The 22,738-nt window shown below is 40.4% G+C and overlaps 1 protein-coding gene across 4 annotated transcripts in view; it reads left to right on the plus strand.

Annotated features, from left to right (window-relative positions):
- Nbas (neuroblastoma amplified sequence) overlaps nt 1-22,738 on the plus strand; it is a 295,155-nt gene that overhangs the window by 146,490 nt on the left and 125,927 nt on the right. For 2 of the 4 annotated variants that reach the window (XM_021178926.1, XM_029484417.1), the window contains exons 35-38: nt 715-801; nt 11,914-12,078; nt 16,623-16,736; nt 17,026-17,110. In XM_021178926.1, coding sequence (XP_021034585.1) covers nt 715-801; nt 11,914-12,078; nt 16,623-16,736; nt 17,026-17,110 — 451 coding nt within the window. Of the gene's footprint in view, nt 1-714; nt 802-11,913; nt 12,079-16,622; nt 16,737-17,022; nt 17,111-22,738 lie in introns of all 4 variants that reach the window. The other 2 variants (XM_029484416.1, XM_021178925.2) reach the window with 1 other exon arrangement.

Raw genomic sequence — 22,738 nt, forward strand, 5'->3', positions numbered from 1 at the left:
CATTTTGTTGGGTGTATGTATCAGACATGGGGTCAAGTTTAACATGTGTGAAGGTCATTTTGTTGGGTGTATGTATCAGACATGGGGTCAAGTTTTGTTTTTGTAGTATGCTGACGTTCTAGAAGAAACATGGTTGTCATACACAGAGGAATTTGAAAACCTGAGGATATAAAAGTATTGTTGACTTTATTATAGTAAGGCGGAAAGGATGTAAGAGGCTTGAGTAAAAGTACAAGTATGTTAGGAAATGATTGACTATGTGAGGGCAATGCAGCATTGTGAAGAATGAAATAGATGAGAACTAGGCATCTGAAGTCTATCAGCAACTGCATTAGTTGGTCAGTGTTAGCATTACAAACCTTCTGCTGTCTTTGAGAAATCATGAGTAGGACTTGGTCTTGGAGAGATGCTGAGTTAGAGGGAGAGCCTCTTAGATGAGAAAAAGACCTGACAGAGGGAGGCTCCTATAAACCTGATATTTCACACCATGGGCATCCATGCAGTTTGTGGCAGGTTTTTCCATAGACAGCCTCCTCTTCTGAACCTGTCACTTCTTTATGAAATTGTGTCCAAAGTTCTGATGTATGTTTGTTGCTCAAAACTGTTCATTATAAAGTAACAGTTTTCTCAAAGGGAAAACTTAATACTTCCCAAATTTCAAGTCTACAATGTGAGAGGAAGGCGATTTTAAAACTATAGCCTTTCTTGTTTCAGATTCTTTATCAAAGAGTGAACATTGAGATCCATCCTGAAGGAGAAAATATTAGTGCCTTACCTTTAACTGTTACAGTTCTACAAGAGGTACGTATGCTAAGGAGTGTGGATGGAAGGAGTTGGAAAGATACTATGGGTGGGATGAAATGGGACCAATCACCCAGTGCCAAAATGGGCAGTTTGTATTTGTGGATATGTCTTTGTTTGTGGTTTTGTGTGTGTCTAGAATACTTCTCAGTTTTGTGTTGTGTGAAATACAACATTTACAGAGAAGAAGACTCAAAAGTGCCTGCTCGAAAAGTACAAAGAAAACGGCTCAAACCCCTATGCAGATGAAGAAATAGCACATGACCAGTTTACTACAGCTCTCTCAGAATTTCTTTACTGTTGTTTGCTCTCAGAAATCATCCTGAGGAGTCCTAGTAACTCACTCTTGTACAGATTAGTAATTCTTTGGCCTACCGTTCCTAGAAGTTGTATGTTTTTTCCAGAGTCCAAGCAACTCTAATAGGAGCCAGTGGTCACTCAACCTGTGTGTAACAGGAGTCATCTTTCCAGTGTAGTTGAAGACTTAAGATATTCATAAGACTTGACTCTGTTAACTGTCTACCGTCTACCTGTCTGACTTGCTTAGGCACGTCTCCTCTGATGGTTTCTGTAGTGGTGTCTCTTGTTGGTGCTTTTCAAACTGTGAGTTATGGCAGACTCATCACTCTCCTCTGAGTAGATTCTGTCATGTCTGGGGAACAGATAATTTCTTTTCCGCCCTTCCTACCTGTCTTAGTTCGGGTTTCTATTGCTATAAAGAGACTCTAGAACCAAGGCAACTTTTATAAAGGACAGTGTTTAATTGGAGCTGGCTTACAGTTTCAGAGGATCAATTCATTATCATCATGGCAGGAAGCTTGGCAGCATCCAGGCAGATACGGTGCTAGAGAAGGAGCTGAGAGTTCTGTATCTTCATCTGAGTGCAGCCTGGAGAAACTGTCACATGGGCAGCTAGGAGGAGAGTTTTAAAGCCCATCCCCACAGTGACACACTTCCTTCAACAAGGCCACACCTCTTAATATTGCTACTCATAAGGCCAAGCATATTCAAACCACCACACTATCCTTGGTTGTGCCCTGAATTTGAGCCTTTTCTTCTCAAGTATTTTCTTTCTAGTACTTTCCTTGAGTCCTCTCATAGTTTCCTCTTCTGTGTTCCCTAGTATTCTCACATTTTTCTTTTCTGTTACTACTTTACAGTTGATGTGGTATTGTGTGTGGTGATTGAAGATAATGTCATTTATCTTTACCCCTTCTTCATGATATGCTTTAGTAAATGCCTAAGGTTTTCCAGAGCTCAGGTAGCAACATCTGCTGCTTAATGATCAGTCCATGTCTAACAGAAGCAAGGAAGCAAATAAGGAACGTACCGTCTAAACAATTCCCAGCATAGTTCCTCTGCATGGCCGTGGTGGTTACTCAGGTCTTGTTATGTTTTGTCTAGTGTGAGAGGGGTATCGTCTTTCTACTTAGTAAAGAATCAGCCATCTTTCTGCTGAGCTCAGCTCCATGGGCTCATTCTGAATCCCCATCCTTCTTTGAAACATTCCATGCAAAGCCTTTTGTGGCTTTTGGGCTTCCTGTTTTCTGCTATTACAATGAATTAGCGACCGTCAGCCTGGCCCTGTGGTGTCTTCTTTGGATTAAGCTATGCTGTGTTGCCACAAGTATGCACATACTCTTCCATTAGACTATCACCAGCAATGAAGACAGCCACAGCTGTCCTCTGTGTCCACTTGGCAAGTAAAGGCATGCTTCCAAAGTCATTATTATTTTTTCTTAAAAGCTTTTCTGTTTTTCTTTTTGCTCTTTAAACCACTTGTAATAGATCTAGATTTCAGGAAGTGTTAATCCAAATCCTCATATAGCTGTGATGAATGAAGCCCATTTCAGAATATTATAGCTACTATTATCAGAGTATAATATAGTATTTAGCTATAAGCTACCTTGCATGGCACATTAACAGTAGCGGTAATAGCCATATTAAATTATTACTCATAAATGAAGGCTGATTTCGAATATTACCTGTTCATATTTAATATTTCTATTACTTCATTATGAAAATTATGTTTATTATATATTTAGAAAAAATAAAGATATTGTTATACTGTGGCACAACATGGATCATGTGGATATTGTACATGTGTAGATGCTGCATTTGTTCCTGCATAGAAAAATTGTTTATAATAGAACAAGATGCATACTCTGTGAGTAACTGCAAGATTGCTGATTTCCAGTTCTTATTCATGTTGTTTATAAGGCATTTTAGATTGAACACTCTTGTACCATTATAGTATATTAACATTTTGCTTAGCTAGTATCACGTAGCTGGTGATATTTTCCCTAGATAAATCTAATTTGATATAGAAATGGTTTGTATATAGGGTTCTCATTAAAAAAAAATCGTTTCACTGTGGGGAAATTGTTTATGAACATTTTAAGGGGCTATAATTTATATGTTTAGGGCACAAGCATGTTCTCAGCATATCGCTTTTTTCAATTTATTGAAGGACTGTTTAGAAATACTTGAATAAAGACAAGCATAGTGGCAGTTAGTGTCAATAGCATGGCAAGTATTTTCTTTCTTCATTGGTTGAGTGATGGGTCCTTGGATTGTTTCCACTTCTAAGTTATTTTGAATTAAAGCTTCTGTGAACATTAGTATTCATGTGTTTGTGTGGATGTGTTTGTCCCTCTTGTATATTGACACCCTGGAATAGAACTGCTCTGGCTGTGTTCTTGATATTTAAATATGCTGTCTACTTATTTTCCAGAGGCTGCACATTTGTCTTAGCCTGTCATTGTTGTGATGAGATATCTAATTAAAGACAACGAAAAGAAAGAACAATGTTGGCATGTGTTTTCAGAAGTTTTACATTTTGAGTACTTTGTTTTGTTGATTCTGGGCTGATGTATGGGAGGCAGCACACAGAATAGGTTTATATAGTGGAGGGAAATGGCTCACATGTGGTAGAGAGAAGCTAGAGAATGGCCAAGAAAGAGGCCTGGAACAGGCTACAGTCACCGAGAATGTATCCTTGTTGATCTGCTTCCTCTTAGTAGATCTCATCTCTGTTTGTCTCTACCAACTACAGTTGTGCCATCTGCCAAGGACCAGCCTCAGCTTGGGAAGGGGGTACTGAGAAAAGTGTGTTTGAGAACAGTAGAAGAAACAACTCAAAGTCAGTGATGGGGTGCAAGCTGACAGCTCTGTAGACTGCTTAAGATAGCTCTCCAGACAGTTCTGTAGATAGCTCTTGGCTCTGTTCTGCTTGAAATAGCTTTCCATCCAAAGTCAGAAAACCTGCTAGAGAAAATTTAAAAGCTCATAGGTTTTTCAAGCAAAGTCAGAAATCCCACCAGGAAAAATTCTAAAAGAGCTATGTTATGTCTCCAAGCAGTTCTCTCTAGGTAGCTCTCTCTCTCCCTCTCTATCCCTCTGCCGCAGACCCTCTGGGTCCCTGTGTCTTCGTGGAATGGGTCTCTCCAAGCGGGTGGGCAAAGCGTGGATGAATGACAAACAGACACACACAGGAGAGGTCGTGTGGAATCTGAGTGTAATTTTGGAATCTAGCATCAGACTTTTTATGCAGAGGACAATAAGGAAGTTGGGTGACATATTTGCAAGGTACAATTGAGGTAATCGGAATCTTACATAAAACAGAGGAATGCAAACACAAAAGGGATAGAATTTTGTGTAGATAGAAAACACCACCTGGGATAGAATTCATTGATAACAACTGGGATCAACAAGGGCTCCACCTAAGATTCACTAATCTTAGAAGCCAGGGTCAAGGGCTTCATGCCCTTGCCATAGTTCCTATTTTAGTCTCTTGTATAGTCCACCTTCCCCTTAGGCCATTGTAAATACGTGTGTATGGGTGTAACTCTGCTATAGTTCTAAGTATCTATTCTGGTTTCTCCTTTGGTCTGAAACTTCCTTCTTCCTTAGTGATGGTAAATTCCTGTGTAAGGGAGTGACTTAGCTTTTACACCCATACTGAATTCCAAGCCCATGATCTTGCTCAAGGACATTCTAGGACAGTTGGAACACTGGCGGAAGGCTTTAGCCATGTCAGAATTCAATTTTAAAAAGCACTTATAATAGGAAAATACTGAAAGAGAGTACATGGATCCATACACTAGACTAACTCGGGAATGGAACATGGGAATGAAAAATTAATGTATGGGTAGAGAACGCTAGACTCCAGGAGGAGAGCTTCCTTGAAACTCTTTTGCCTCATGAGTGACTTTTAAGCCTCTCAGCTTGTCCAGTTGACTTGACCGGAGAGCGTAGCATCCCTCCTCTTGAGACAGCTCTCTACACAGCTTAGCTCTTGAGTTTTCCAACCAAAGGCAGGAGACCTGCTAGAAAAAAATGGCTAATATTTCCATTACTTCATTCCATTATTTTAGTCAAAAATCCTCCAGACAAATTCCAAAAAGAGCTGCAATCGCTTTCTAGACAGCTCATTTCTTGCAGACCAAAGCCCAGTCTTTTATTTCCTTATCAGTTCAGTCATTTACTCCAGCTTCTCTTTTGTTTATTCCACAAGTCAGAATTTTATGACCTTAGCCCATTGATTGTTAGAAAAAAACAGCAAGTACATCTTTTTAACATAGCAAGCGAATTCAGAAATCTGCCTGCTTTGTAAGCATAAACACTAAGCTAGCTGTGTGGGATCCCACTCTAAGATCACCATTCCCACCACACCTTGACCTAAACTATCTATGTCCCAGGCTAACCTTGAACTCGGAAATCTGCCTGCCTTTGTAAGCACAGTAAGTTAAAAAGTAAGTTTAGCTGGGTGGTATCTTGCCCTGAAATCACCACTCCCTAAATCTAGTTATCTCCTTCCTTAATATCTTTCTGGCAAGCTGGATTATTAGTACAGTTACCTTTGTTATTCTAGTTCTCTAAAGCCTCTCATACAGTTCATATTGCATCCTGATATTTTGTACAATTGAGATATCCTGTAAGAACAACTTTTACACTGATTTATGTATTCTTGAACTCATGTTTTCAGAGTTCTTTCCCACAGCCTTAAGGGGCTTTCCAGAAGGTCATGTCATTTACCATTTTGCTGAGGAACAATAGACACACCCTTACCTCCTAGACTCATGCTGTTTCTAATTATAATGGAGTCATTAACCTTGGCACGAGAGCTGGAGAGCTTGCCTGCCCCTTGCCAGCTGTGGCACTGGATGAGCTAGCTGAGGCAGTGCTGGAGAGCTTGCCCTGGTGGTGTGGATGTGGGAGAGCTGGTGGGCTGGCCAACTTAGCTACCATTCATGCCCAGATCCAGGGCTTTTAATTGGTCCATCCCAACATATACCTCATCTAAGAACTACTGGAGCATGTGAAGGGGCCAGTCATGCAGATCCAAAGCTGCATTATCTCCGTGACACAGGCAACAACAGAATATCTGAGATTTGTCCTGGTGAGGATCCACTATTGATTATGTAGCAGAAGCTAGGGGCCTTCAACCAGACCAATGAATCATTGCAGTAAACATTTGTAAGTAAAGATGTGTGGCTAAAAGGATATACTGTGAATATACCGTTGATACTTCCACAATGAGATGTTCTTTTTTAATAATGTATTTATTTTTATGTTCTTTTGTCATAAGGGTACAGAGCGGATTCTAAGGGATGGAGGAATGAATGGCATTGGGTGCATGATATGAAAGTCACAAGGAATCAATAGAAAGTTAAAAAAAAAAAGATAAAATGAGCATAGCACCTCTGTGACCTTAGAGCACGCAAACACTTCTTAGATATAAAAATGTAATCCTAAAGCAAAAATATAGTAATACAGATTATTATTATTATTATTGTTATTGTTATTATTGAGGCATGGTTTCTTTATGTACTCTTGACTGTCATGGAACTTGCTTTGTAGATCACGCTGGCCTCAACCTCAGAAATCCGCTTTCCTTTGCCTCCCAAGTGCTGGGAGTAGAGGCGTGCACCATCATCACCTGGTTTAACTCCTATCATAGGACATTAGTAAGAAAACAGAATAATTCAAAAGGTACTAGAAATCTCATAAGGCCCATGACCCCAAAGCATGTATGAGCTCAACCTTGGTAAAAAGATGGACAACCTATTGAATAAGTGGCACTCTAGAAGTATATTTCCCAGTATACCTTATATAGATGACTAAAAAGATAATATGTACTTACAAGAACTGCTTCAATTAAAATACCATGATATATGTTAATAGCAGACCAAGTAGGACTCTGGCTATGTCTGACTATAGTATAGATTGCTATAGCCAATAGAGAAAGTGCTTGGCTCTGTGTTCACAATCTGGACTCATGAATATTCTATGCTTCAGTGATTCCACTACTAGGTGTATATTCCAGAAGTTGGAGATGTTATAAATGTCCGTCTACAGAAAGAGTTTAAATAGCTGGACCTGGTGGTACAGACCTCAAATCTAAGCTACTTACCATACAGAGGCAAGAAGTTTGCAAGTTCAAAGCCTGTGTGTGTCACAGAGCAAGTTCAAGATCATCCTGGACAATGTAGAGGTTGTCACAAAATAACAAATACAATCTGTGGTAGAGCTCAATTGTGGTACAGCGCATGCCTAGCATGACAAGGCTCTAGATCAATCACAAGTGCCATACACATAAATGGTCATGGATTGACATGGAAATCACAGCATGACAGTGCTCGATACTGTAAAAATGGGCCAAGTAAGCATGGCATTCAGGGTGGTGCTTGTCCTGGCAGTATTGTGTGGAAACCTACTTGGAAAGTCCTCTGGAATTCTGGTGTGTTTCTTGACACAGTGTTATTCCAGTGTTAATATTGACCTACTGTGTATTTATTCTTTATATGCATATATCTTGAAGTCTTTTGAAATTTCTAAAAAAAAATTTTTAAAGACAATGTCTTACTGTGTTGCCCTGGCTTGCTATGAACTTACTATGCAGCCTAGACTAGCTTTGAACTACCTCCCAAGTATTGATGTTACAGCTATGCCCAGGAAGGCCCCCATACAACAACTACTTGTATGCTTGCTCTCTTTTAGTGTTTGCACAATGTGTGTGTGTGTGTATATATATATATGGCACAGAGCAGGGATCAAAACCAACCACTGTTTCTACTGTTAACATTGGACACTTTAGATTCCCTATTTAAGATTTCTATCTTATCCTCTCCAAGGCTTGGCCTATAGGCCTGTCTATCTCCCCTGCACACACTTAATAACTTGATGAATGATCTAGGTTGCTGGTTGTGTCTGTGTATTCTATCGAATTCTATTCTAGCACATTGAAGTTGAGGTCATGCACGGTGTTCTTTATCTGCTTCCTTTGTATTTAAAGCTAACATGAGGTGCTAGAGAGTTGACTTAGTAGTTAAATGCACTTGCTGCTCTTGTGGAAAACCAGAGTTCAGTTCACAGCACTGTCTGGCAGCTCACAACATCCTACAAGTCCATTTCTGAGCTGTCCAGGGCCCTCTTCTGTCCTCCGTGGGTACCTGTACTTTGTGCATGTACTCCTACACCCCACCTCCCACAAACAAACACAGAAACACACACACACTTTTGTAAAAATTGTAAACCAAACAAGTAAACCCAGCATGCATTTTTTCTTTATAGCCCTTGTCAGTCCAGAACAGCTGCATGTTGCCTGCTGGAAACCCCATAGACCAGTGGTATGGTGTTGGAGGTCAGAGCACCAGGACAGGATGTGTTTCTATTAAGTTTCCCACTGGAGTTCTGACAATGGTGATGCTCTTTATTTTAACTCTAGTCTCTCCTGCTGAATGAAGACAGCATTTCTTAAATCCTGGCTATTGTGTTCTCAGGTTGTTACTACTTTTTTTTTTTTTTAACAAATAAATCGTCATAGATCATAGAAAATGTTTTAGCTATTATAAGTAGAGGTGAGTTTTTTTCCATTTTTTAATTAGATATTTTCTTTATTTACATTTCAAATGTTTTCCCCTTTCCAGGTCTCCTCTTTGGAACCCCCCTATCCCATTCCCCCTCCCCCTGCCTCTGTCAGGGTGCTCCACCACCCACCCTGGTTTCCTGTCCTGGCATTTCCCTAACTGGGGCATTGAATGCCCTCAGGTCTAATGGTTGCTCCTCCCACTCCTCTGCCACACATGGGGCCAGAGCCATGGGTCTCTCCATGTGTACTCTGTGGTTGGTGGTCCAAACACCAGGAGCTCCGGAGGGTTTGGCTGGTTTACACTGTTGCTTTCCCCATGGGGCTGTAAAGCCCCTCTGCTCCTTCAATCCCTTCTCCAACTCCTCCATTGAGACCCCACGCTCAGTCCAATGCTTGGCTGCGAGCTTCTGGGAGGTGAGATTTTTAATGACTTAGAAGATGTTTTAAGTCATTAACTCTTGTTGCAGGACATGTTTCGGGGCTTCCTTTCTATATTCTGCCCAGGGAGCCAGAAGACGAGCTTTCATGGTATGCCAGCTCCACAGAAGGTGGGAGCAGGCAGTTTGGAAGTTCATGGTTTTCCTTTAGACCTCTCTTTTATTTTGGCAACAGGGTCATTGGCACAAATTTATAGATGTTTACATAGTTTATGTTACTTATATGTATATATATTTCTTGCCAGTAGAAGAGTCATAGAACTGGCAAAACACCAGCCTCTACAATAGTTTTGCTTCCTAGATTTCCTGCAGTTAATATGTAAATGTCAAGAAAGTGAGTCACTTATTTAACACAGTAACAGGCCCATTTAAAAAGTGTGCTCTTTAGCTTTGAAACTCACAGTACAGGACAGTTTGCAGGGAGGTCTGATTGCAGTCAGCCATACTGACTGCCCAAACTGAAGCCTAGAGAAACACTAAGTTTATTGCTAGCTAAACCTCAGTTATATTTTCTGTGGTTATCTTTATAATATACAAGTAGTATAGCATGGCTTGTTCTTTATTATCATGGGATCTGTTTTCCCTTTTCATAATTAACCTTTAATCTGTACTGTAGCATTGAGTTCATGGATATATATTTTCTAATGTCAAACTGTAGTAAAGCATGGAGAAAAGTAGCCTCAGGTACTAGAATTAGGGAAAGTCTGGGCTTTTTGGTTAGTGTAGCTCCAAGGCTTCTTTTGAGTTTCTCTTTTGAAATAGTAAAATACAAGTTCAAGTGTCCTAATGTGATCTAACTGTTCCTTTGCTGTCACCATAAATCCACAGCTTTTAGAAAACAGCTCATTATTTTATGGTTCTCATAAGATGGGAATTTTGCAGGCCCTGGCAGAGAACCTGTTTCTTTCCTTCTTCATATTGTTAGCTGAACTAACTTCCTTGTGCTGTGGACTGAGGTCCACAGTCTCTTATTGGTTATCACAGGACAGTTGTTCTCAGGTGTCTGGAATATTCTATATTCATTTTATAATGGTGCTCCTCCTCTGTTTTAAAGGGCAGCTACTGTGGGTTTAGTATCCACCTCCCCCCCCTTGGCTTCTCCCTGGCAACCTTTTTGACCCTAGCTATGGCAGTTTTTCTGCTTTGTGGGCTTCAGGGCTTCTATCGGGCAAGTGAGTTGTTTCTACTCAATCTTTCTCCTTCTCATGCTGTTAGAAGACTTGTCTGCCCCGTTCTCTTGCCATGTAATAGTTTCACAGGTTCCAGGCAAGAATGAGGATGCCTTATCCACAGTGCACTCCTGAAGCAGCTCCAAGTAGATCTATAGGTTATCCTTGTCTAAGGACTGGGTATGGGAGGATAGCCTGAGACCTTCCGAGTGGTTATAGGATCTATTATTTGGATTACTTCCGAGAATGATATGATAAAGAATTAAGTAATCAAAGTGGGCTATCTGCTGTTAGCAGCAAGAAGGCCAAGACAGTTAGTATCAGAAAAGTAGGACTTAATTTTATTTATTTCATTTAACTGGGATATTTAAGAAGAAACTGTAAGTAGACATTAACCTAAGAGTTTAATTTTATACAATAATTCTTAAGAACAGTTGCAGTCTTTGTTATTTTTGCTTAAAAGACTATTGATATATGTGATTTTCCTCTTTTTAGAATGGCTCAAGTTTTAAAAAGGTATAGGTACCATTTTTGCTGAATGCCTCAAGATTTACAGGATGTTAGATCTTTTTTTTTAGTCATTTTTTATTAGATATTTTCTTCATTTACATTTCAAATGCTATCCCTAAAGCCCCCTATACCCATCCTCCCACCTGCTCCCCAGCCCACCCACTCCTGCTTCCTGGCCTTGGCATTCCTCTGTACTGAGGCATATGATCTTCGAAAGACCAAGGGCCTCTCCTACCATTGATGGCCGACTAGGCCATCCTCTGCTACATATGCAACTAGTGACACAGCTCTTGGGGGGGGGGGTACTGGTTAGTTCATATTGTTGCTCCTCCTATAGGGTTGTGGACCCCTTTAGCTCCTTGGGTACTTTTTCTAGCTTCTTCATTGGGAGCCCTGTGTTCCATCTAATAGATGACTGTGAGCAGCCACTTCTGTATTTGCCTGGCACTGGCATAGCCTCACAAGAGACAGCTATATCAGGGTCCTGTCAGCAAAACCTTGCTGGCATATGCAATAGTGTCTGGGTTTGGTGGTTGTATATGGGACGGATCCCCGGGTGGGGCAGTGTCTGGATGGTCTTTCCTTCCGTCTCGGCTCCGAACTTTGTCTCTGTAACTCCTTACATGGGTATTTTGTTCCCCATTCTAAGAAGGAGCAAAATATCCACACTTTGGTCTTCCTTTTTCTTGATATCTTTTAAATATTATTAATCATCTTCCTTGTTGGATGAAAAGCAATTCCTTTTATATTGATATGTTGCTTATTGGAGTCGTCTACTTTGTCAGGATCACAGAACATTGATCAATTAAATGATTTACTTCTTAATTTAAGACTAACTAAAATGTGTGGTTATTAGATTGGTAAAAATAAAGAGCACATCACTTCTTTGCAGGTCTACTGAAAGTGAGTGTTGACTTGATGCATTGATATTCTTCCTGTTTTCTTTTTAATCTTAGTGGGGAACAATGAACCATTAGCATTTTTTTCATTTTTGTTTAGTTACTGACATCGATTTTCAGTTTGTTTATCATGGTGTTTAATGAGTCAGATAACTGCCCAAAGCCTCCATCTGTGCTCTGTCTTACCAATGGCTGTTTTACACTGCCCATTCTTCTCAATGTAGGATGCTGCTGCTTCGGGCAGCAGTTCAGCAGACCTGTTACACTGGACCACTGCAACCACCATGAAAGTCTTGTCCAATACCACAACTACTACCAAGGCTGTGCTGCAGGCTGTCAGTGATGGGCAGTGGTGGAAAAAGTCCTTAGCATACCTGCGGCCCTACCAGGTAAGCAAGGCACTCACCAGTTGCCACAATGAAATCTCTGAGTGTCAAAATATCTTAAGAAATCTGGTCCTTCTGTGAGGTAAGGAACAAGCAATCTATTTCATAGAATATAATACTATTCCATGCATTGCTTGTAAGGAAACCGAAAATCATTTGGGTAAATTCAGGGAGCCGAAAGAAGAAAATGAGTCTCAGTACTCAGTTGCTTCTGCTACATTTCTGTGAGATCGTAGTGAGGACAGGTAGTGTCCACTTGGGGACAGGTTAGCAGATTCCCGTTTCTGCCCCGAAGTTACAGATGTGGCTAGCAGTGGAACACTTGAGGGTGCTTTGGTGACATCCTTAATCTGTTTCCCTTGCTGCCTTCTCTGCTTTGCTACACTGTAATTCTTTGTAGTGCAATAAAAATAAAGCGCAAAGAAATGTGGGTTCAACACTAGTGCAGCCCCTCAGGTGTTCACTCACCCATCTACCTATATGTTTATTTAGCATATACTTACTAGTCACTTTCTTTGGCTCACAAACAGGTATAAACACTGGGAATAGAATGAGGGAAGGACTTTAATGTAACTTCATTGTCCATAATAGTAGAGGAGATGAAACATTTACATAATAGAGAAATGGTACTGTGATGTAACAATAACTTCAAAATGGCAGACTTGTAGTCCACATTATGCTGAATGGGAAAAATATAAAGCTCTCTTTCAACAGTTGGTATGAGAAAACGTTGTTCTCTAGTGCCACTCTTAATATAGAACTCTATATCCTAGCCAAAATATAGGGCAAGAGAAAGCTATAAGAAGGATACAGAGAAAGGAAGGAGACAAATTCTTCTTGTCTTCAGATTATGTGATTCTACAGTTAAAAGTTACTAAAAAAAAATCTACTGGAAGACTTGAAGGTTTGGTAGGCACCCTCAGCAAAGTAGCAGGAGACACAGTGAGGACTGAGGAATCATTAGCTTTTCTATAGAGTGATGATCACTGTTCACTGAGAGAACTCTGGAAGACAGGCTCATTCACAATACTACCAAAAGAAACAAGTATAAACTTAAAGATATCTCTAGTGAAAACTCTAAAGAATTAGTGAAGGTAATAGAATACAGTAGAAGAGGGGAAGTTTTCCAAGTCCCTGGATAAACAGAATGCTTTTTAAATGTTCATGCTATTAAAAGCATTGCAGATTCAGCCTGTCATACTCTTCAGAGGGCTGGGAAAAACCATCCTGAAATTTACATTGGACCATGAAAGGCCTCAAATACCCAAAACACTTTTGAGCTAATGAATAAATAGTTCAGGAGGCATTGCAATACTTAACATACACATATATTACAGAACTGTGATAATAAAAACAACATGTTAGTGACTCCAAAACAGACACAGTCTACTATCTAATGGACTAGGGTATAAAGTTTAGGAAGTAGGCCATGCCCCTAAGGCTACCTGACTCTTAATTATGGTACCAAAATTATATAGTGGGGGAAAATTAACCTCTTTAACAAGAGATCCTGGGAAAAATGAATATCTACACACACAAGAGTGAAACTAGATCCCTGTTTATGCCATGCTGGGTCCTTAATGCAAGACCTGAAACCATTAGGATACTAGAGGAAAACCGAAGATTCTAGGCAGAGGCTGTCACTGTATGGATTTGACTTCAGTTGCTCAGGAGGTAAGAATAAGAATGGACAGACAGGACTGTATCAAACTGGAGAAGTTCTGAAGAGTCAAAGAAGGATCAGCATTCTGATGGAGAAATTCTTTTTATTTTAATTGGATATTTTCTTTATTTACATTTCAAATGTTATCACTTTTCCCGGTTTTCCTCCCTCTTGGAAACCCCCTATCCCATCCTCCCTCCCCCTGCTTCTATGAGGGTGTTCCTCCACCCACCCACCTACTCCCACCTCCCCGCCCTCGATTCCCCTACACTGAGGCATCTATCGAGCCTTCATAGGGCCAAGGAACTCTCCTCCCACAGATGCATGACAAGGCCATCCTCTGCTACATATGCAGCTACAGCCATGTGTACTCCTTAGTTGATGGCTTAGTCCCTGGGAGTTCTGGGGGTGGGGTCTGGTTGGTGTATATTGTCATTCTCTGGATGGTCTTTCCTTCTTTTTCTGCTCTACACTTTATCTCCATATTTGCTCTACATGGCCTTTTGATGGAGAAATTCTTGCTGAATAGTCAGTCGGCTGACAAAGAGCTACTATCTGGAATACACAAGGATCTCCAGCAGTTAAATAATTAGAGCGATGGTAATCACATTTTTAAATGGAAAACAGGCAGACATTAGTAATGGATAATGAATACATGAAAAAATGTTCAATATTTTTATCTATCAGATAAATGCAAACCAAAACTATGGTTAGTATCTGCTTCAAACCAGAATGGCGATCACCATAACAAACCCTGGCAAGGCTATGGGGAATTAAGAAGCCTTATTCCTGCTGCAGGAATATAAATATTTCAGCCAATATGGAAATGGTACAGAGGTTTCTAAAGTGGAAACAGAACTTCCATATAATCTACTCATAGCACTTCAGGGTGAGTGTCCAGAAGTATCAGTTTTATGACTGCAGTTTTATCTGGATACTTGTGTTTCTGTGACACCACTCATGTTACTAAATTATGGAGTCAGTCTAGGTGCCTATCAACAAAAGAATAGATAAATTAGAAAATGTGGTTTGTATTCAAAATGGACTTCTGCTTACTTATAAAGAACAAAACTGAGATTCTCAGAAAACAATTATAGAACTGGCAATGATCATGTTAGTTGAAATAAGTCATGCTCAGAAAAACAATTCTCACATTTTCTGTCTTGTTTGAAAGCGTGAGTAGGACCTAAGCTCAAAGGTGGACATGTAGAAAGGAGATGGTACTATAGAAACTGCTCGTGAAGGTGTGTGTGTAATCAAGGCACATCACATGCATAATGATAGCCTGTGTAGAATTAATAGGGAATACAAATGTAAAAGTTACTTCTGGAAAAAAAAAAACTGAGAGCGAATAAAAGAGAGAGATTGAAGATTTCAATGAATTACGACTTTACTGAGGCAGTAAAGTTTTGATTTAGAGGAAAGTTAGGTTTTTTTTTTTTTTTCCTCAGAAAATAATCATTTCATGCAGAAGTGTGATTGCACCACATAGGGCAGATTCAAAGCCCTGGTGTGGGAAATATGCTTACATTTTTTATAGAATGTCCAGGATGGAGTGGTTTTTAGTTGGGAGGTCAGCGCTGGAAACCTTCTGGGTATATGCCCAGGAGAGGTAGTGCTGGATCTTCTGGTAGTACTATGTCCAATTTTCTGAGGAACTGCCAAAGATTGTGCATGGAAAGGCAGTGATCTTAGGTGGATGCAGAGCCAGGTCTCTAGTTAGCTCTTTAGGTGGGGAATACCAGTCCTTTAAAATGTGATATCATGAAGGAAGAGGAAGTAGTTGAAGCTATTTGAGGGAAATTTTTTAAATACTCACTTATGGTCTACATGAGGATCATTCTGGAAAGAGGAGCTGTAGGGACAGAGATCTGTATGGATGGTAAAGGAGGTACCAGTTTCTGAGATGCAGGCCACATCATATTGCCATGTAGATCTCTCTCTCTCTCTCTCTCTCTTTCTCTCCATGTGTCACACTAGAATATGATTGCCATAGTTTTGTTTTATTCACCTGGTGGATTTTTTTGTTACTTTTTTTGAAGGCTTATGTGTTAAAGTGTTCAGCACTGCTATTAATGTATCATCTTATTAAACAGTTTCATTGTTTCCTGGACTCTGCCTGCCAAAATGTCTGCTGTAGTCTTAGCAAGAATATTTTTTACTTAACTTTCCCTATGAGGAGGTTTTACAGCTATTTGAGGCGAGCAGAGAAGTCTGATGATTGGGGCAGGGCAATAGGTGCTTGCTAATCAGGAATGATGATAATACCTAAGCATGTTTGGATGGAAGATAATAGTGAAGGGTTCCAGCTAGTGACAATCAGACCATGCTGTGGTTTGGTAAGATTTGAGCACATGGACACGAGGCAGGCCTGGAGAAATAATCAGATGTCAGCAAGCAGCCAACCTTGAGGGGACCCTTTCAGTGGGAGGTAGGTACGTAGGCATATATTATGAAGTCTGCATGGTTGGCAGAGGGACACTATCATTGGTGTTAACATTTAATGTGTTGAGTATCATTCTGTGTTGTGGCTCTTGCCTTATTCAGAGCCACACCAAGTGGCATCTTAGGATGGTTGCTCTAACTGTGCTGTAGAAAACTCATTCTATGTAATACTGATGGCCCCATTATTTCTGATTTATTGGTATCAGCATGGCCAAGGAAGTCAAGAGGTTGCAGGGTCCATTGAAGTGTTGCCTATAGGCTGCAGCTGCTGTTCTTACATCTGCTCCTGGGCATTGATGTCCCTCTGTCCTAGATGTACAAAACACACTGATCACCTGCTTCTGGAATCAGCATCCTCATTTACAGTCGTTCCTCTTCTCCCTTCCGCCTCTCCTTGGTCTCTCTTTTAATCCAGTTTTCTTCATGTTCTTCTTCTTAGGGGCAGGAATTTGGTAAAGCATATCGAATTGGAATTGTAGCCAATGATGACCTAGAAAGACAAGGATGCCACCCTTTTTATGAGTCAGTTATTGCTAATCCCTTTGTCACCGAGGTAAGTACAGTATACTTAAGAAGAGAGGGTTAACTGCACAGGGAGAAATGAAGCCTTTCCTGAAGTACACCTTGGATTTGGCTCTTACTATGTTGATTCTAGGATTTGTTTCATATAGATCATGATATATTACAAGATGAAAATTCACTGAAATGCTAAATAAAACAATGTGCATTAGTGAGAAACAGTTATTCAGCTCACCAGAAGCCATAGAACTCCACAATCATGTTTTCTAAGTGACAGTGCTGCTTTTGTGTCATCTGAAGTGACCTATGCCACCTATCAGCAGGTCCCTGTGGAAAGCTTTGCTGAAGTGTTGCTGAGAACTGGAAAGCTGACAGAGGCTCAGACACAAGTGTTTCCAACCACGGAAGGTAAGTCAGGCTGTGATCTTTCAGCAGGGCATAGGTTCTGTTTGAAGAGCAATGAATGTAGAGAGTTTGGAGAAATATAATTTTCAGTAATTTTGAATTATCTAATGGCATCTATCCATTTGTCAAAACTATTTATTGAACTCTTACCGTTTTCTGAATACACATTTAAAAGGATAACATACAATTACTCTCTCCAAGTTGCTAATTGTCATAGTGAACGGTGTCCCCTCTCAGTGTTTATTTCTGTTCTTTCAATGGAGCGCTGCAGTTGACCTAACAAAGTTTTTTACATAGTGACATATCTTTTCAGGTAGAAGTGTTTGGAAAAGAAAGAAACGTGTGAGTTTACTAAAGACAGCTTACTTATCTTTCATCTTCCACTTTTTAGGTTCATATTTCTTTTGGAATTTCTAAGCATTTTAAAAAATTATTTTAAATTATGTGTGTGTGTGTGTGTGTGTGTGTGTGTGAAAGGGCAACTTGTGAATCAGTTCTTCTTCCCACCCAGTGAGTTCTTAAGAATGACTCTGGGTTCATGAGGACTGAGCAATCTCACCTTCCCTTGGTGTTTGTTCAGTAACCTCTGCTCTCCTTCCCTATGTGAGCAATGTTACTCAAGGTTCAAAGGCTGCTAGAGCTCCAGCTGTCTGTTTCATTCTAGTCCATTAGTGAGAAGGAAAGGTGGAGATGAAGGCAAAGCTTCTTAGTGCCCTAGCATAGCCTTCAGTTGCAAAGGACTAGCCACCTCTAGCTACCAAGAAGCTTGTCCTGAGCCATCCAGGTTAGCAGAGCACTTGGCTGGGTGCAGTAAAACTTGGGGAAAGTATACTTAGGAGGACCATTTTTTTTAATCCCTTAAACTAGATACTCAGCATAGGGAATATATTTTCTTTAATGTTTGGTTGCATTTGGGAAGATGAGTGTCAGATAGTACTTGTCTATGTGAGTACCAAGTCTGCCGTGTCTGTTCATTTGACCAAAGGGACAGGCAGTGAGGCAGTGGTGTGAGAGAGGGTGGTGAAGGTCTTTGTGCTGCCACATTCAGCATCTCCAATGGACTCTCACTGAAAGCTGTAGGTAGTTTAAGCACATTATTGTTATTTATTGTTCCAGGTTCCCAATCTATAAAGTGTGTATGTGTGTGTCTGTGTGTGTGTGTGTGTGTCTGTGTGTTTGATGGGGATTAATAGCATAGGTATTTTTTCCCTGGAATGGGTTTCTTAATGATGTCCCAGTGGGGTACCATTTATATACTTGTGCTTAGACATCTCCTGACCTGTTCATCTGGCTTCTACCCTGCACTTGTCCATCTAATTGTGATTTTACCTTTTTCCCCTCAGAACCCATCTCTATATTTCTCTTTATTGATTTCATATTACTTAGCAATGTTTAAGAAATTCTGAAGCTTTCAAATTGGAGACCATCTCTTTTAGAATCTTTAGATTTGGGCCTGTTTGATTATAAAATTATAGTTAAGTTTGTGTGTAGTTTTTCTTACATTAGTTCATCCCAACTCCCCTATTTCCTATCTTCAAACTCTGCCATGTTTGTGCTTGGGACCCTTGTTCCTGGCAGCACATGGAAGCCACCTACATCTTTTCCATCTGTCCTGTTGAACCTGAAGCTCATTCCCTAGCTCTTACATCTACTGACGCTTCTGCCAGAAGTTACAGGGTGATGTTTGGGACATGCAAAGTGGTTATTTCTCTATACAATGAGGAAGGGCAGTTTGGATATCATGGTTCTTCCGTCAGTAGGTCTAGAGTGTGCTCTCTGTTGCTCTCAATGTACATACATATGCTCTTGGTAGAGGCTGTAGGATTTCTGGGCACAGAGCATTAGTTCTGTTTCCTGATATATATTTTTTCATATTTAAATGTTTCAAAGATTTTTTAATGTCCAATATTACTTCATGGCCAAGAAAGGATATTTTATGTGTGCCATTAATTTGCTGTGAATATTCAATATAGAGATGGTTTTAATAATAAACTCTTTTATTTGGATTTAACTTTTGTGAAGCATGTTTTATACTAGCAAATATGGTGTTTTTGGATAACGGTAACATATAGAAAAGCTATGCACAATAGTTTTAAAACATGAGATAATTTCCAGAAACTCAGCATAACTAAAGAATGATAGTAACTAAATCTAAAATTAAATGTAAAAGTGTGATAGGAATTTGACTCTTGATGAGTTCTGATGTAGATTATAACACATTTAGCTTCCCCAGATGATTTGACATTTTAGAATTTTTTAGTAAGGATTATCAAAAAGTTTTCAGGAAACCAACTGGAAATTTTAGTTTATTTATTATTTATTAACTTAGATGAGTGAATGATTTAATGGCTAATGATTTCCAATCAGTAGTTGGGTGGCTTTCCTCTGTGTTTAGTTCTGGATGGAATTCATCATGGAGTGCTATTCAGAGGTGCGGCACAGACGATCTGAGTTTGGATAAATAACTTCTTTGGGAAAACACATTGCATCCGATTTGTAGACCAGCATTGCAAATTAAACTCATACACATTGCTAAAATAAGGCAGTTTTTAAAAATACATATATGTTAAATTATGTCATAAAGTTCCTGGGACTCATTTTCTTCAGCTACCATGGAATTTCGTGGGCCCCTTTATCAGTTCGTTTATTTTCTCCTCTGAAATTGGTTCTATGTTGACTCCAAGGCTAAGGTGCTTCTTTTGTGCTGTGCTTGGCCGGCCCTTTGCAACAATTCTTGATTCTCAGTAAGAGCTGTAAGAAAGTTTTGATGAGCAGGGTGGATATGAAGTTCTCGCTGTCAGTCCTATCAATTCCTGTAGTGGCTGGTCTGTTAGAGGAGCCCTGGGCTGGGGTGGAGTGATTAGCGAGGTATGACCTTCTGTGGGAGAACAATGGTGTGCAATACTAGTAGCTGTGTGGTTGTTAGGGAAGAGATGTGATCTTTTACTTGGGCCTGTACTGACAGTGGCTCCTGGACATCTGTGGTAATTCTGGTACTAAAGTACCTTAGTGGTTGGGAGCCTAGCTGGCTAAGTGCTTGGGCACCAGACTCATATAACTGTTCGAGAAAGAAACTTCTGTGGGGAAAAGGTAACCAACACTGAGATTGAAATATTTATTTATTTGTTTTTAATTAGTTAATAAATTTATTTTTTGTTTACACTCCATATTTTATTCCACCCTCATACCATACCTCCTCTCCACCACCTTTCTCCATGTGGATGTCCCCATCACCCACCCCACCTGACCTCTAAACTCTCTGGAGCCTCCAGTCTCTTAGGGTTAGGTGCATCATCTCTGAATGAACACACACCCAGCAGTCCTCTACTGTATGTGTGTTGGGGGCCTCATATCAGCAGGTGTATGCTACCTGTTTGGTGGTCCAGTGTTTGAGAGGTCTCTGGGGTCCAGATTAACTGAGACTGCTAGTCCTCTTACAGGGTTCCCTGTGCCAATGAGTTCAATCTCTTTCTCACTTTCTCTTCTCTTAGATTCAGTGTATCTGGTTTTATGTTGAGGTCCTTGATCCATTTGGACTTGAGCTTTGTGCAAGGTGACAAATATGGACAAATTCCATTTTTCTTGGGCAGATGAAATACACGTTAAAAACCTAGTGAGTAAAACAGGCCAAGACATTCAAGTGTGAGTAAACTGTCCCAGCACTTGAAGCAGTCTTGGCACCAGGGCTGCAGAGAGCAAAGGACTTGAGAAACACAGGCCACTTATGGCCACTTAACAACAGCAATGACAATTATAGTTGTGTGTTGCTCCATCTAGTAATGTTACTCAGAACCTGTCCGGCAAAGGTTAATAACACACATTAATAAGCAGAGTGGGCCAGTCCATTGCCTGTAGTAGCATACAATGTCAGCAGCCTGACTTGCACTGATGCTAACTATCTCATTTGAATTTCTGGTTTCCTGTCTGTACACATAACTGCTTTTTGGACTTGGGCCTATGTTTATAAGGTTTGAGATAACATTACCTATTTTCAGAGGAGTGTTACTTCTTGCAAACCATCTGTCCAATTTATATCCCATTAAAGCTGATACATTAAGAATAATAGACGGTTTTGTTTTAGTGAATTTTATTCTTGTTACATCAAGGAATCCCATGAGCACAGGCAACATTTGAATGTCAGGATGTGCAAATGGTGTCTGAAAGCACAAATAACAGTCCCCACACACTCAGCCAAAGTAAGAAAATGTAACTTTCATTGTTGGGGGTTAGAATGGCTAGTTGCCAAAGGAAGAATATTTTTGCCTTGTTGTCCGTGGCTTGGGTGTAGGCATAAGGCACACGGGGAAAGGATGTCCTGGAACTCTGAAATCTCCTTTGCAGACGAATGGAAAGCGTTGCTATCTTCCACAGGGAAGCTGAGAGGTGACTGACTTATCTGACTGCTGAGTGCTGTGTAGGAGTGATAGACAGCAGCAGGCACAGCCTGGGCGCACACACTCCCTTAATCAGGGATGGATGGCTGAGTGTGCACTTCCTTCTGAGTGAAATTGCTCTTCCTCCTTAAATGCAATTACTAATTCACTAATAATTATATCAAATGGAAGTAATCGCTTCTTTTACCACTGTAATACCTAGTACAGGAAGCACTTCCTACCCTTCAATATTCAGGGGAAAATTGAAACAAGTCCTAACTGAAAAAAGGCACTTAAAGCCGGGTACTGAGAGAGGAGGGGCCACTGAGCACTGAGTGCTGGAGACCACTCTGACTACCTGCTTTGCCTCACTTGCTTTTCCCTTAGGAGCCTCATATGCTCAGACCCCAAATCCAAGATGTTCTGAGAACCAAAGGGCTTTTGTAACTTGTTTGCCATGTAAGCCTGAACTAAGCTGACAGAAGGCTATTATCGTCTGTGGTTATCCTCTGTAGTGAGATCGTGAAATGCTTTGCAGCACATTCATTGATGTCTTCGGTTACTGGCCAGTCCCAGGATGTATGGGCGAAGGTATCCTACATAACGTACAGCAGAACTCCTAAAGTCTGAAGCTTTATCTAGGCTGAAACTCAAAGCAGGAGGACCCGATCTTTTTTCCAGGGCTGTCTAACTCTAAAGACGACTCCCTTCCTGTTCTAACATTTCATTATATAGTTCTACATCTTGCCTAGTTCTAAATTATACCTAGGATTTTAGGTTTCTTTAACACATAGATATGAAAATGACAGTCATGAATAAAGTGGTTGCTACAGATCCCTAAAACAAGGGTAAAAGCACTTGGTGGTCAGCAGTGGCTGGAGGGTCAGGGAAAGCTTGTATAAAGGCCTTTATTTATGTTTTCATAGTAGGGGAGGTAGGCATGGGCAAGGTTAACTTTGGGTAAAATGAATAGCCTGAGACTATCGACTTAGACCCTCATATATAGTAACAAGTTCTGGAGTGATTAAAACAGATAATTGTTGGACAGTGTATAACAGCCATGTCAGAGAAATTGGTTCAGAGTGGAGTCTGGGTTTGGTTTACATGCCAGAGCTATTCTCACAGGCACGTTGTTGAGCATTCTCAGCATTGGCTGGCTCTGGGAGGGTAAGTAAGGACTCCACAGTGTCACGGCTTTGCACAGACAGACAGAAGAACACATCATCAGCCTGTGTAGCTGGTGTCTACAGATGCTGTT

This window comes from Mus caroli, chromosome 12 (genome assembly GCF_900094665.2).
Source record: "Mus caroli chromosome 12, CAROLI_EIJ_v1.1, whole genome shotgun sequence".
NCBI lineage: Eukaryota > Metazoa > Chordata > Mammalia > Rodentia > Muridae > Mus > Mus caroli.